Below are 14461 nucleotides of genomic sequence, written 5' to 3' on the forward strand. Positions count from 1 at the left end.
CACAGAAATAGTGAGCCATAGCACTGGTAATTTTGAGTTCCCTTGAGCTCCACTGGCTATTAGGGTTGAACTGAGAGAGTAGCTTATCTTGCACTTCTGGAATTTCTCATAACCCTACAACAAAGCACTATTGATTTTTCTCAGCCGGGCAGGAGGGGCAGAGGGATTGGAGAAGGTCATATGTAAATGTGCTAAATTTGATAAACAGCTGGACCAAATATTACTGAGTCTAGAACCTCACCCATGCTAAGTAAATCCATTTTGTAATCCCTGAATTATGCATCTGCTGTTTCCTCTCAATTAGCACATCGTGTCTCTGCATTGGAATGTTTAGCCTAACAATAGTTACTGACACGGGCCATTCAGTTTAAAACCACCACATCTTGTTGATGGGCACTGGCTTCACAAGCTGTTGGCATCAACTTTCTTAGTCCAAGATCTGGTTCTACTCCCAAAAATCAAAGCAGATGGAGTCATAATTCAGAGAGCAGAAAACATGATTCATCCTTAAACCTGCAGGGTTGCAGGTGCTGTTTCTGTCTAGTACTTAAAATTATTTTACATCACATGGCATAAGCAGAGGTTTGAGAGATGGTGTCACCCCCCACCTCACGGGCAAGGCATAATGGAGATTTTCTAGCTAACATATCTCTGTACACGTGTAAGAAGAGATTGCTTTTTTAAAAAAAAAAATTGCAACATTTTGTTTTCAAGAGAATCTAATGCTTTCTGTTCATTGCAGAAGCAGTATTATTAAATGCCAGTCAGCAGGAAAAATTAGGAAAAGGATGGTCTGAAAGACGAAAATAAATGCATTTTTCCCCCCATTTTCCAAAAAATAAATTACCAATGAAGCAGGAGCTGTCTTTAGGCAAGGTTTCAGGAGGCAGATTAGGTAGCAAAACTATTTCCTTGTTCTAGTGCGAGGCAGTTTTCACTGAAGACAGGAATTTAGGAGTATTTCTAAGGGAAAAGGTCTTGCAGCAAAACTACAAATTGGACAGCACTGCGCATAAAGCAGCTAACTCACTGATCCTCCCAGCAAAGTAATACCAATTAAAAAGGCATCCGTAACCAACAAAATACAAATATACTCATCTCAGTTGCTGTGAAAGGAAGACATGTATGAAACAATATTATTATCCTAAAGTGCAACTAAAAAGTTTGGAGAAAGTGTTCCTCAGTTGCTGTGTTGTAAGAAGCCCCGCTCTGTGCAGAGTATCTGCTGACGAATTTCTTCTAGCATATGCATTAATTTCTAGGTTATTCTAGAAAAAACAGCTCTGCAAAGATTCTAACTTTTGGATTAATTTACTGACATTAGGATGTTCACGTTGTACATTTCCAACAAAGCACTTTGACCTCTGTAAGAAGTCTGTGACTAGCAGTTTCTGTACCCTGTTTGGATACAGCCATTTGGGGCTTCCTGGAGTGATCCTGGGCTGCAACTGAAAGATTTTCTTGCCCTTAAGCATCTTTACAGTTGCATAAGACTCTTGCATTGTCTTGACTGTTGTGTGTTGGTTTGGATTTGCATTTCTTTAGAATGCAGAATGCGTCAGAATCTGCCAAACTGTCTCAGCAGCACTGCTACCCAGGAAGGCGAAATAGTTTGTGATTAACTCCACACTTACAGAGGGTGTAGTGCGCCAGTGGTATGCAGTGCTTGGGGGATTTTGCAGGTAACTGTTGGGTACAGAACATCAGCTCCAATGCTCATACCGTTGAACATTAATTTTAGTTCTGTTGTTAGAGATAATGTTGGCCTACTACAAAGGTTGTCGTGTGGTCTGATGCTCTCATTTTAACTTAGAAGAGCACATTACTCATAGATGGTCTCTAAAGTTCAGATAGATGGACAATTTTGAGGAATGTTAATCTTTGGGTATTGGGCATGAATATGAAAATAAACTACTTTGCGTCCATACTCTATTAATTACTGGTATTTTGCCTTTTACACAAGTGCAAAAGGAAGAGGAGGTATGGAAAATGGGAAAGGGAGAAACTGTGATAAGAGTCGTATCCCATAACTGATCCCGTTGTAGTTTTCAGAGAAGCTGCAAAGCAATTGAGTAGAGTAAGGGATTGAACAGTGGTTTCAACCCCCTCCAGCCCCCCTTCTCTTTACCTGACCATAATCTGAGCTAAAACATTGTTTCTGAGAAGTCTAAAACACAGCTGACCTGGTTGCCAGGCAAACAGAGAGTCTGAGACTTTTCTTATATTTTAAAAGAAAACAAACCCCAACTGTTCACAGTTCCCCTCAAGTGGAATCCTGGAATGCCTTCAGCGTTTGACTCCAGATGATGGGAAGGCTCACAGCTTTGACTAGAACCCAGTCAGCTGCCGCTTGTGATTTGGGCAGTCTGTTTTGGGTGAAATGAAAGGATTGAAAATCTTCATCTTACTTGACAGGAAAAACCCTACCATTCTTGTCATTAGGCAAACATGGGGCCTTATATAATAATGAAAATATTATTAAAGGATTATTCAAATAAGATAAACAAAATGCTCTGACTTCCCTACTGGAGAAAATTTGCAAAGGCAAATAGCTGTCATTGAATCAGGTAGAACATACACTTTGGAAGTAAAAATGGAGAAGATCCACAGTAAAATTAAGATACTGTTATAGGAAGGTGTGATTATTAAAAAAACCCAACAAAACTGTGGAAAAAAATAAATCTAAAAGGAAATGGGAGGGGGAAAGCAGTGCTTTCCTACTAATTTGCCCCCTTCATTCTGTGTTTAATTTAGTAAAGCAGTCATAAACGTTGCTAAACAGTCAAAAAATTAAATGTTGCTGTATAATTTATGGTGGTTACAGGATACATAAGAGTGCACTTTAATTAGCAAATTGCATGTTTATTTTATTTGCTTAGCATATAATTTAGATTGGATAAATGCGCTTTGACTGGCTATGGCACCTTGGTATCCTCATTTGGTATAATTTTTAATCACATTGTTTTGGAATTTTATTGCAACATTATACAGTTGATATAACAGTGCACAATTAAGTATGCTCAGTTCACACCTTGCTCTTGGGGAAATTACTTTTTATCTGTATTTGGATGGAGCACTTTGTATGGCAAGTGAGAACTTGGGAGTAATAAAGAATGCGCACTGTGGGCGCTAGAGCTGCAATCTGAATAGTAAATAATAATAGTAATGATGGTGCCCTGTTAGTGAAATGTGTTTGGGAGGAAGATAAAAAAACCACAAACAAACCCTGGAAATAGGCAAGTGGAAATTATTATTGTAGGTAATAGTAAATTAGCTGTATTATAACAGTGTCGTGACGTTCCAGCTAAATGGAGGAAGGATGAGGATTGTGCTAGGTGCAGTGCATAGCCAGAGGGGGAGAGATTTTCATCCGGCAAACATTAGGAGAGGAGTCAGATGTTGAGAGAGGGTAAATCGGTGATACAGGATGTGGGAGATTATCAGAGAAAACTGCCATCTCAGTCCTGGGTCCTGCTCCTGCACTGCTGCTATACTGTGACCCACATCAGGGTACAGACCAGCTTGTAAAATGTTATGAGTGTGAGGAGTACTGTAAAGAGATAGTACATTGGGAGAGGCATGTGCAGGCACGGTGTGTGTTCCCATGATTCTGAGACTTAAAAATATTTCTGCTCTTTTTGGTTTGTTTACTAATGTGTATTTGATCATGCTCAGGGATAGTCAGTCTGGAATCTGTTCATGGTGTTCTGACTTCGATAGGCTTTGTATCTGGAGCTCTGTGTTCCCTGTTGTTCACTTGCCTTTTTCACATGGTGAAAGGACTAAAAGAAGGCTGTATCCATGCTTTGGGGAAATTCAGATTCACTTTACCATTTAAATCCCCACTTTAGGTAAAAGGTCAGCAGCATGTTCAAATATTCTGTAGGTTTTACTGGAGAATGTAATAGGGCTGCAACCTGGAGGTTCTGGAAAGAAAAAACAAATAGGTTGGTTTGTTTTGTTTTGTTTTTTTTTTTAACAGAAAAATATTCCCTGAACATACAGCCATTAATAGAGAATATTATCTTTGCAGCTAAAATACGGAAGGAATATAGAGCATTTAATTGAGATCTAGAATATATCTCAGCAGTGGCATTTTATATAGTGGTTTGACTTACAAAATTCTGCAGAAAAGCTATCATTTTCTCTTACATTCTATGAACTTTTTCCATAAAGGCTGTCTGAGTATTACATATATGCCAATCTGAGATCCCAAGCGACTCTGTGTCGGGAAGATTGATGCTGGGCCAGATTATGCTTTCAGTCACACAGGTATAAATCTGGGGTAACTCTATTGTCTTGCTTCCACTGAGAAGAGGATCTGGCCCACTTTCCTTTCTTCTCTGCCTTTGAGTAATTGGCCCCGTAATGCGCCAGTGCTGCTTTCCTGTGATTGGCACTGATCGTTTCACTGTGACAGGACGTCGGCGGTGGTATGTACTGCTTGAACACTGACATTCCTTACTTTGTTACAGTGTGTTTTGATAATGTTATCTGTAAAGAATGTTCCTTGCACTGATTATGGTTATTAAAATATACAGAGATCAACAGATATGGCAAACAGCTGCTTAGTCACAGCTGATGTGAGAAATTTGATTTAATGTAAGTTTCACAATTTGAAACTATATCCTGTAGAAAAACACAGGCGATTAATCCCTACTGCATGAAAGCTAGTTGACTTTGTTTACAATAGGATTATATCAGGATGATAAACAGAGACTAGAATTAAAGCACCTTTTTGAAGATTTTTGAAACGTAGAAGAAAAAAAGCAAAGAGGAGAGTTTTTCTGTTTTGGGGGTTTTGTTATGTTTTTTTTTACTGATGTACTGGAGTGTTTAAATAATATTTATGGGACCTATCATGCAGATGTCATAGTGCTGTAAGAAAATATCTGTGGTATTTAGAGCCAACGATGCAGTCCTTTTAAATATCTGTATTGCTCTATAAAGGCAGACAGTGCTTCCCAGCATTCCTTATGGAACGCAGGGAGAATGGCATGGACCTCTTGAATAATTAATATGGTTTTCAGAGCAGTAGTCATGGAAACCCAGGCAGTGTCACATATATGGATTTTAGGAATTAGGCACGTTTTGAATTGCACATTTAGCCAAAAAAGACCATGCTGTAAGTCCTAAAGATCAGAAGCATTTTCTCAGTGAGTCTCTTGTTTACACTGACAAATACGTGTATCTTATATATTTTGGGATTTAAATAATATTTGGATGCCTAAAAATTTACATGGTAGCTATCTAAAGGGCTGTTAAAGGCACTAACTGCCATAGGTCATCTTTTAGACGTCTTACTCTTTTTTTTTTTTTTCTTTTTTTTTTTTTTTCTTCTTCATCCCAGACCCCTGAAGATATTAGGATGTAGGTTTTAAACTGTATAGCCAATTGCTATTCACTTAAGGACCACAGCTTTACCATTAAGTTGCTAGGCCCTTTCTATTAGTTCAGTTGTGTGGCTTTTTTATCTGTCTCAAAAAATGTCTCTTCAGGATCAATATCGTCATTACCTTGGGTGTGTATGTGGAAGAAGTCAACCAGGCAGCAGTGAAAAGCTATCATCCAGTCCTCAGTAATATTGTACGTGTAAAGAATAAAAATACATGGAAGTTATTTATAGACCATAAACCCTCAGGTTTCATAAACCATTTTATACTATTATTTGTCCAAGTCTACAGAGTCTCTCCTGAGTTCATGGCACACTCAAAAGCCTCTGTTCTTTATTTCTGTCTGTTTGAATTGGGAAATTAATTAGAAATACACTTAGCAATTTATGGACGTGAAACAGCCAGTTGGCCCAGTAAGCTTGCTTTCTTTTACCTTTTTTCATCCTCATTTTGTTTTGTCACTCTCTTTCAATCTACTCTCTACTAATAAAAATATCAATCTGTTTCATAAACTCATTGAGACTTTGTGGCGATAATATTACTTGGCAGCATAATATGGCATATTCATTACTCTCTAAGCAAAATGATTTTTCTTTATGTTTTGTGATCCAGTTTCCTCAATTAAATGTACACATGCAGCTTTCACTGAAGTCAATGAGAGTTTTATAGCTGTCACTGATAGCATATACTGGCTTTTTATTTCCAAATGTGAAATGATGCCCACAGTTTTGTTTTGGTTTTTTATTTAAACTGGTAATGAACTGGTTCTCCCCCTCTCCCACATCTCTGTGCTGTATTTAAAATTTTCCTAATATGAAATGAAATATTTTTCTTCAGTCATTTCAAAGTTATCTCTTTCCTAGAAAGAATAAATTCAGTCATATTGGCCTGTCTTGACAACAAATCTTTAAGTATCCAAGGTGGTTCAAGGTTTTTAAAGCTGCACTCCCTCTACAGTAAAACTAACTTACCTGTGTGATGCTTAAAACTGGACAGAATTCCAGTTGTGAAGTAGTTACTAGAGAAACCTTCTCACTTCCTATGATTTGTATGGCAGCCCTTTGTTGATGCATCTCTGTGTCCTTGTTGCTTTTTCTTTTACTGCAGCTGTACACAGAACAAATGGCTTCAGAGATTTTTCTACACTAAGGTCTAAATACCTTCCCAGTTGCTCTGAGCACTGCTTGCCTGTTCCTTTTCATGTGTATTCCCTCTTTCCTGGCTTATTACGCTACAGCACTCCCAGCTAAGTTGTCCATCTGTAGACCTTTAAAAAGATGTATGTTAGTGATGGAAATAGTCATAAAATTAAGAGGACCAACTCAAAAAAAAGTGTAAATATCTCCCGCCTATTGGAAACATCTCATAATTGCCTGAGGACTTTCAAGACTCAACCCCAGAAATCCCATGCAGTTGATAATCTTCTCAACTGTAGTGTTTTCTAGGAAGAGTCCCAGGGAGTTAGTTAGTGTTGAGTGTCCTTCAGACTTTAGAGTGATTAGAGAAGTTAAAGGGGGACAAGAATATAGTCCAGGACTGTAGCTGCATGCAAGACAATTTACTGATGAGTCAAACTGACATTCCCACAAAAGCAGCTCGGGTCGCGTAGGAATTATAGCCAACCAAAGAGTTTGTCTTCTGGGCATGTTTGGCTCTCCTCATTTTCTGCTGCCTTTCAGGTAGGACTCCAGTATGTTAGTGCTACATACCTTCCTTCTTCCATTGGGAACTGACACATTCATGGTACCAGTACTATCCTAAACTCATTCCCAGTCAGGGTTGTTATGCTTCCCTAGTCATAGAAGTCATCTTAATGACAACTTTTGGAAAAATCCAGTTGTCTCCTGGTTTTAATGCAGAAAGTTATTTAGCAGTTACTTAGTTCCTTTCTCACAAAACTATACATATATTCCTATATACAGAGACACACACAAACACTTAATATTGTAGTCTCAAACAATTGATGCTGCTGTCATATCTGCAAGTAATCTGCAGTACCATCATTGCTGTGACCTTTCAGACCACTGAATGTAAATCAGATTCTTACCCTCTGGTGGTCTCTGTGGCAAACTAAAATTACTCACAAATTGTGTTCGAACAGTGCCTATCAAATCAGATGACAATGCAAGAAGCGTATCGTCGTTCTGGTTGCACTGGCATATTTCCAACGCTACACCAACTGCAGTGTTTTACAATGCAGTCTGTGGTTTTTCAAGGGAAGTGTGTGTGTACCTCTGTTAGCTGTCACATGCTTGCTCATAACTATTGTGTTCTCCCTGACTTCTACCCCCTATTGATGGAAATCCCTATTCTTGTTCTTAAGCCATCAGATCTCTGAAAACATTTATTGGCTTTGTGGATTTGGGCTTTTTTAGATTGACATGTTACAATAACATCACTCCAGGTAATCGATGGAAGATACTTCACATACCATATTCTGCCAAATTTGCATCTTTCTTTACAGGGACATTTTGAAGTCCAGGCAGGTGTTTTAGCACTTGGAAATTTTAAGTAGGGTGCAATGTCAGGCCTCTGGGAAGAAGGCAGTGTGAAAAGAAGGAAGTGCAGAGTAGCAGGGGTAGTACTGGAAATTCTCATTGTGGGCTATTAAAATCATCATCTCCTGGTATGATCCCGTGGAAAGATGTGGGGGTGTTAGGTTCTTTCCTGCAGAAAGCAAAGTGATCATGATCACTAGTTTCATTCATTGCTAAAGAAAGGCTGTGATTAGACTGAGGGAATAAGAGGATCAATAAATATGATTTCCACAGAAATTGGTAGGTAGATGAATGAAGAGCACTGTTTTTTAGTTCATCCACTGGTGCTTTGCATGTGACCATAACAGCAGCAGTCTTATCATATCTCGCCCTTGTTAGACCTTTCAACTTTATAATTTGTCAGTTTTCACCAAAAGATCAAACAAGGGGGAAAATATTTGTGTTAGCCAATCTAGGTTTTGACCTCTAGAGCCTTGATTCCCAGAGCACTTGCATGGGGCGGGTGGGCTTGAACTGTAGTTCTTATAATGGCCTTCACTGGGTTGGGCTTTCTCTGTGATCCCTCTGTTCTCTCAGACGTGCAGTGGAGAAAATCATGTAGGAGACTGATAGTCCATCCCTTTTGTCCTTCTCTGAAGTTCTGCATTTAAGTGGCCACAGAAGTATCAAACCTTAACACAGTTATTTGTGGCTTAACAGAAGAAAAAATGTGTTTGTTTGGATATCTTGGTGTTCATAATCTGTTTTCATCATCTGTCCAGGATTGTGTAAAAGGGGCTGGTATGAAGCTAGATTAAAGAGGCTCAAAGCACAGCTGATCTGTCTTTTAATACACTGTCAGTAGAAGAGACTGTCTGAATGCTGCAGTGGGCTTTAGATCTTGGTTCCATCAGCTCACAGTGGAGATCAGGTGAACCACTGTACCTCATAGAGTGAAAGAAACTGAAACCATGGATCTTTGCCACAAATCTACATGGCACGTGGCCAGTTAAGAGCTGAAATAGGTTGGTATTAGCGGCAGGGAAGTCTGAAATGCTCTAATCATACCTATCCCAGCAGGGCTCTTAGAGCAATGACAGGACAATCGTCTTGACAGACTTTGAGAACTTTCTTCTTTAAACACACACAAAATGGGGGGGGCTGAAAAAGGGAGGAGGGAGAGGGGAAGACAGGAAAAGCTTTAACTCTGCTGATGTGGCTTCTTTAATTTGCTGTCAGTGATGCCACCGATGTTAATTCTGGCAGGGTTAATTATGAGAAATTAAAAAGCCGCTCAGAACAGACTGTACCCTTCGTACTCCAATAAAGAGGCAGCTCTGGCGTGAGAAAATTTCTTCATTAATATATATCCCCAAAGGGCTACTGCGTACAGCTTTCTGAATATGAATCATAAACTCCCAGGGACCCTGCAGGAAGCAGGGGAGATAGGATTCAGAGGAGATTGACTGTGTTACTTTTACTGCTTCAGGAGAATGACGCTCAGGCTGGCAGGAAATCACCATGCTGGTGACATTTGGAAAGAAGAATTTATTAATTTGCATGTTGGCATGTTACAGGCTTTGAAATATGGTTTTAAATACGTTCTGTACAGACACTGCTGTATCAATGTTCGGTATGTCAGTCTGTAATACATGCAGCTGTTAACGTGGAGCTTAGCATAAGCATTGTAATTGTTTACCATTTAGTATTTTGCAAAAATGGCTTTAGGGCATGCATTTATTTCTGAGGAAAATTTCACTGGCTTCTCACAAACTAGGCACTATATACCCTTAACCTAATACATTATACTAAATGGCAATGTGGTTATACCAGATACATTGTAGCAAGTAAACTGAGAAGAATACCACATACAAATTGTGCAGCTCTAAAATACAAGCTGAAAAAAGAACGTGTCCCAAAACAATAATCTATAATTTATATTAGTGTAACTTGGCAAAGCCACATTACCAAGCAAATATAAGTGCAAATGGAGCTAGATAAAAGTGAAATACCTCGGTGATATTAACTTTCAGCAGAAATAAAGCCCTATTGTTAAAAAATTATGCACTTAGACTATTTGCAGTGTAACTCTCTGATGCTGACAGGGTGTTCCAAAGTGCTGGTGCAATTTTGAAGTCTCTTCCCAGGAAAGGTATTACGGTCTGTAAGTCATTACTAAAAAGAAAGCAGTTAAAGTTAACTTACAGCACAGAGGTCTAAAAGGAGGCCAGAGAATTAATTTTCATAAGAAAACATTTCTTTTTTTTCTCCTCTAATATAAAGTGAAGCACTGATACACAGCGTGTAACCTTTCCTTCAAGAATCTCAACAGTCTTCAGAAACATTAATTAATTAACCTTAATAGCAGCTATAGTCCGTGAGTATTATTTTGAAACTTGTTGTGAATGGTCATTCAGAGGACTGATAAAAATCAATTGAGATGGATCTCTAAGAAAAATGAAACATTACTTGTAGCAATTGAGAGTACTTGGGCACAACCTCTTAGGAGAAGAAGTTATTTAAGCAGATTGCTTTTTCAGGCAGGTTATATTGTATATTAGTATTGCAATTAGCAGTGTAACTTAGGCAGGAACAGTCTGGAATAGGATGATAGGACTTGTGGGAAACTTCTGCACATCTGCAGTCCCGGCATGCTGGGATTTCTGTTTTGACAGCTCTTTGTATACCAGGTTAACCTTGCTTAACAATATCATTTTATTTTTCTAGTTGCTTTGTTAACATTAACATGGAGCTAGAGGTACAGGTAGACTTACGTGGCACGCCCAAGGCCACAACACAACATGATGCAGTACCGCTGTGACTGAGGAGCAAAGTCAGAAACTCTGATGACCATTTTCTTTGTTCTAACACAGGAATCCCACTTTCTACCTATATAACTAGACATTTGCTATCAAAACTAAGGGAAAGATTAGGTATGTGCTATAAAAATGGCATTTCCTTTGCCACTGAAAAATGACTTTAACATTTCCAGGAATAAAGACCTCCTTTGTTTTCTCTGATTCTAATCCCTGTCTCCAATTTCACCTTAGAAGTGTGTGTCCCTCCCAAACCCTGAATCCCTGCTGTCACCAGCTGTGCATTTCTTGGCAGAAACCCACTTATCAATGTTAAGGATGAACTTTGAGGCTCATTGAATCATTCATTGTAATCCTCACGTAACAAACATAACATTTCAGCGAGATTTCTAATTACCTTTTGACTGGTTTTTTTCATAATGCCCTGTTGCTGTTGGAATGGCTCTCATGGCATACACAGAAATAACATTAGACTGTAAATCTATCAACTGGAGCAGTGCTAGGAAGAAAAAATGTAGAAGGGGGGAAGGTCATTTTTATAATTAGTGTAATATATCAACATGCTAGGAAGGTGAAATGGAAGAAGTTGTTAGAAATGGAAATTTGACTGAAAGTGAAAGTTCATCTGTGAGTCTCTTCTTCCCCACTTCCCTTCTGTTACCTTACTCTCCAAAGCAAACCTTCTGACAGCTCCTGGGTATACTGTTCTCACAGTCTGAATCTGCAACCCAATACACAGGCAGGGTTAGCTGCTTGCACCCTCCTGGAGGACAACTGCTTTAAAATATTCACATATTAGAGATGGGCACTGTTCTCAAATGACTCCAAACCACTGCTTCCAAAGCCCTGAGGGGAGTAAAGCAGCACACCAGTGCAGGACAGGGTTATGCAGCTGTGTTTTCACTACTTCCCATTCAGGTCTGCATAGATCAAGTGGAAAGCCCTGTTTGTGCCCAGACCTTGCTAACTGGTGACCGCTGGACACCCAGTAGCTCATTAAAGGCATTAAAGGGAGGAATAGCAGCTTGTGTGAGTGAAATCCCTGGTGAGGATGGTCAAAGTCTAGTCAGATGAGATAAGCCTTATGTACGATACACCTGGTATCGATTGGGAATCAATATACAGGCTACTGTGATTGGGAATGGCTGCCCTTGAAACCCTTTCAAAATCTTTTGATTTCTAACAGCCTTTCCTAGACATCAGCGTATTATTTAGGCAGAGATCATGAAAACTGCTCTGTTTTCAACTGGATTTTTCATCTAAAATGCAGCTCACTCGCAACTTGTTACTGTCTAAAGAGAATGCTAACACTGCCACATTTCCTCATTAGCTTTGCATAAGACAGACTCCTGTGTCACAGCTGATGGAGCCTTTATGAGCCTTTTAGCCAAATGACTGATGTTTCCCTCGTTATGTCAGATCTGAGGGCACTGCTGGCATCTTTCTTTATTCGCTGTCTAACACCATCAATCGAGCAGCTGCCATGCACCCATGATCAGGCTGATTATTAAAATGTGCTCAGGAGGCTGCCGACACCAATTTTCTCTCATCTGAAGAGGCCAATATACACTGGCTCAAGCCGACAGTTATGTACATGGAATATTTAGTGCACGAGCCAGCAGGTAAGACTAAGGCTGATTCCTTACAATCTGGATCTAGTCCATTGGGATTATCATTAAGATGTTATAGAAACAATGGTGATGTTTGTTTTGGTTTTTCCTCCCCTTTTCTAAATAGGGAAGTTGTTCTTTTTGTTGGGGAGCACTTTCTTTAAAACATAGCCCTTTCCGTTATACCTTGGTGTCCCTGGTGGTGAGGGGTCACAGCCATTGAAGAGCTCTTTAAACTTCAGTCTTGCTAAAAATGGGCTCTTGCAGGGTTCCTCACCCCTACGGTTTATAATACTAGTTTTGTTCTGCTGTCTCTTCATTCACTGATATGTCAGTCTCTTTCAAAGGGAGACAGCCCTTGCCTTCTTTCTGATGCTAAGAGTAAAAAAAGCCTTCTGCAAACAGTGTAGTTCAGAGGCATGGGCTGACCCAGCATGTCAGGGATTGATCAGGAGCTCAAGCTCACCTGGAGTTTCCCTACCAACAGCAACAGCAAACACAACAGCTTGGCTGCATGTTCAGGTGCGCAGCTAGGAACATTCCTGTTCACCTGCTTCTGCCTTTGGGATCTCTAATCTTGAATGTCTTCACCTCCAAATAGTAAGTTCAAATCTTTATTTCTAATGCACTTGTGATTTTGATATTTAAGGATGACCTGTGAAGGTCTGATTGATTGTTTTTTTTTTTAACCCCAGAGCCATATGTTTTTTAGAGGAATATTTTAAGTTTAATGGTTATCAGATGTAGTTTTGTCTTAATACAGCATTGTGGTTGCATGTGACTAAAAAGCATAGCCAAATGCATGTCGTATAGAGGTTTTATACGTAGGCTTATGTACATATTACGAGTAGAGTACAGCACAAGAGAAGGAGTGGAAAAACCTCTGCAGATGTCTGGACAAACCAGGCTGCAGAGCAAGGGGGGCTATTGTTGACTTTCACCAAGTTCTTGTTGGAAAAAAGGGGGCAGAAGTTTTATGCTCAGATGTAGTGGATCCCCTCCTCTTGCCCTTGTCCTGCCCAGCCTGTTAATGTGCCCAGGCCTCCCTTTCTCTGTGTTGTCTTTTAAATAGACCAGTATGCTTCAGAAATGGTTTCTGCATATGTGAGACTATTCTCTCCAGTTGCTGGAGTTTTAGTTGCTGCTAAACACAGTTGCTGCTGTGTTTAGACCCAATCTATAAGTTGGCTGGTGAGGAATTCTAGGACCTGTGCTGCTCCCTCAGTTTGAGTAATGTTGTATTGTCTACTCTGGTCCTACAGGAAATGCAAACCCAAGCTGTATCACACTAACTATACACATTTTTCCACAATTAGGTCTTTATTTTTCTCAAAAAAAAAAAAAAAGTGGGGAAAAAAAAAAGTATTAAGCTGCCTGTATTCCTTGGGGATGGGGATGCCTCATAGACCCCATGATAATCAAACCCACCCTTAAACTCTTAGTACTGCTAATTAGCTACATAGCACTGCTGAGCAGTTAATGCTTTTATTGTCTGTCTCAGGTTCACACCCAAGAGGTTATTTCCCTTGAAGAAAGCCCTCTCCTTAGGGAGAGAGTAGAAAGGACCAGATGACAGTGACTGAATATCAAGATGCTGAGAGTGAAGCCCCAGTTACTTTGAAACCTATTTTGTTCCTGATGTATCAGTAGGAGGGTTTGCTGCAAGGGTTGGTGTAGGGACTTGTCATAAAGAAGACAATCGCAAAAAGAAGAATATTTGATTATGGTCTTAAATCTCCAAACAGCTGTGTGTCTGTGTTGCCTTTACGACAGTAATTGTGCATGGCTGAGTGTGCATGTGTGTATGTATGGTGCATGTCCTGAAAATTCAAAGACCACGGTCCTGTGCAGTTTTTAAACTCTTGTTCTGTGAATGCTACAAAATCAACACAAATTCTAATAGCATGATATTCTATGGTATTAAGTGAATACGTTTTCATGGCCCACCTGCTAGTGTAACTAATTAACAGCCATTCTCATTAATTACATTGATCAGGATCATAAAATAATTTCAAATTGCTGAACATGATCAACAGGAGTAAAATGGTTTCACTTTAATCCCTTAATGATTTTTTCATGATTAATCAAACAAAATATATGTAGTTATTTGATCCATTTTTTTTTTCTTGGAACTGCAACTCAGAGCAATTACGGTAGACATAAAG

The 14461-nt window shown here is 39.4% G+C and overlaps 1 protein-coding gene across 3 annotated transcripts in view; it reads left to right on the plus strand.

Annotated features, from left to right (window-relative positions):
* AFF2 (AF4/FMR2 family member 2) overlaps nucleotides 1-14461 on the plus strand; it is a 350925-nt gene that overhangs the window by 43755 nt on the left and 292709 nt on the right. For 2 of the 3 annotated variants that reach the window (XM_029996599.1, XM_029996600.2), the window contains exon 1: nucleotides 4332-4433. The exons of the other annotated variant lie outside the window; for it this stretch is intronic. In XM_029996599.1, coding sequence (XP_029852459.1) covers nucleotides 4369-4433 — 65 coding nt within the window. In that variant the 5' untranslated portion in view covers nucleotides 4332-4368. Of the gene's footprint in view, nucleotides 1-4331; nucleotides 4434-14461 lie in introns of those variants that run through there. 3 annotated transcript variants of the gene reach the window in all.

The sequence above is a fragment of the Aquila chrysaetos genome, chromosome 21 (assembly GCF_900496995.4).
Source record: "Aquila chrysaetos chrysaetos chromosome 21, bAquChr1.4, whole genome shotgun sequence".
Classification (NCBI taxonomy): Eukaryota; Metazoa; Chordata; class Aves; order Accipitriformes; family Accipitridae; genus Aquila; species Aquila chrysaetos.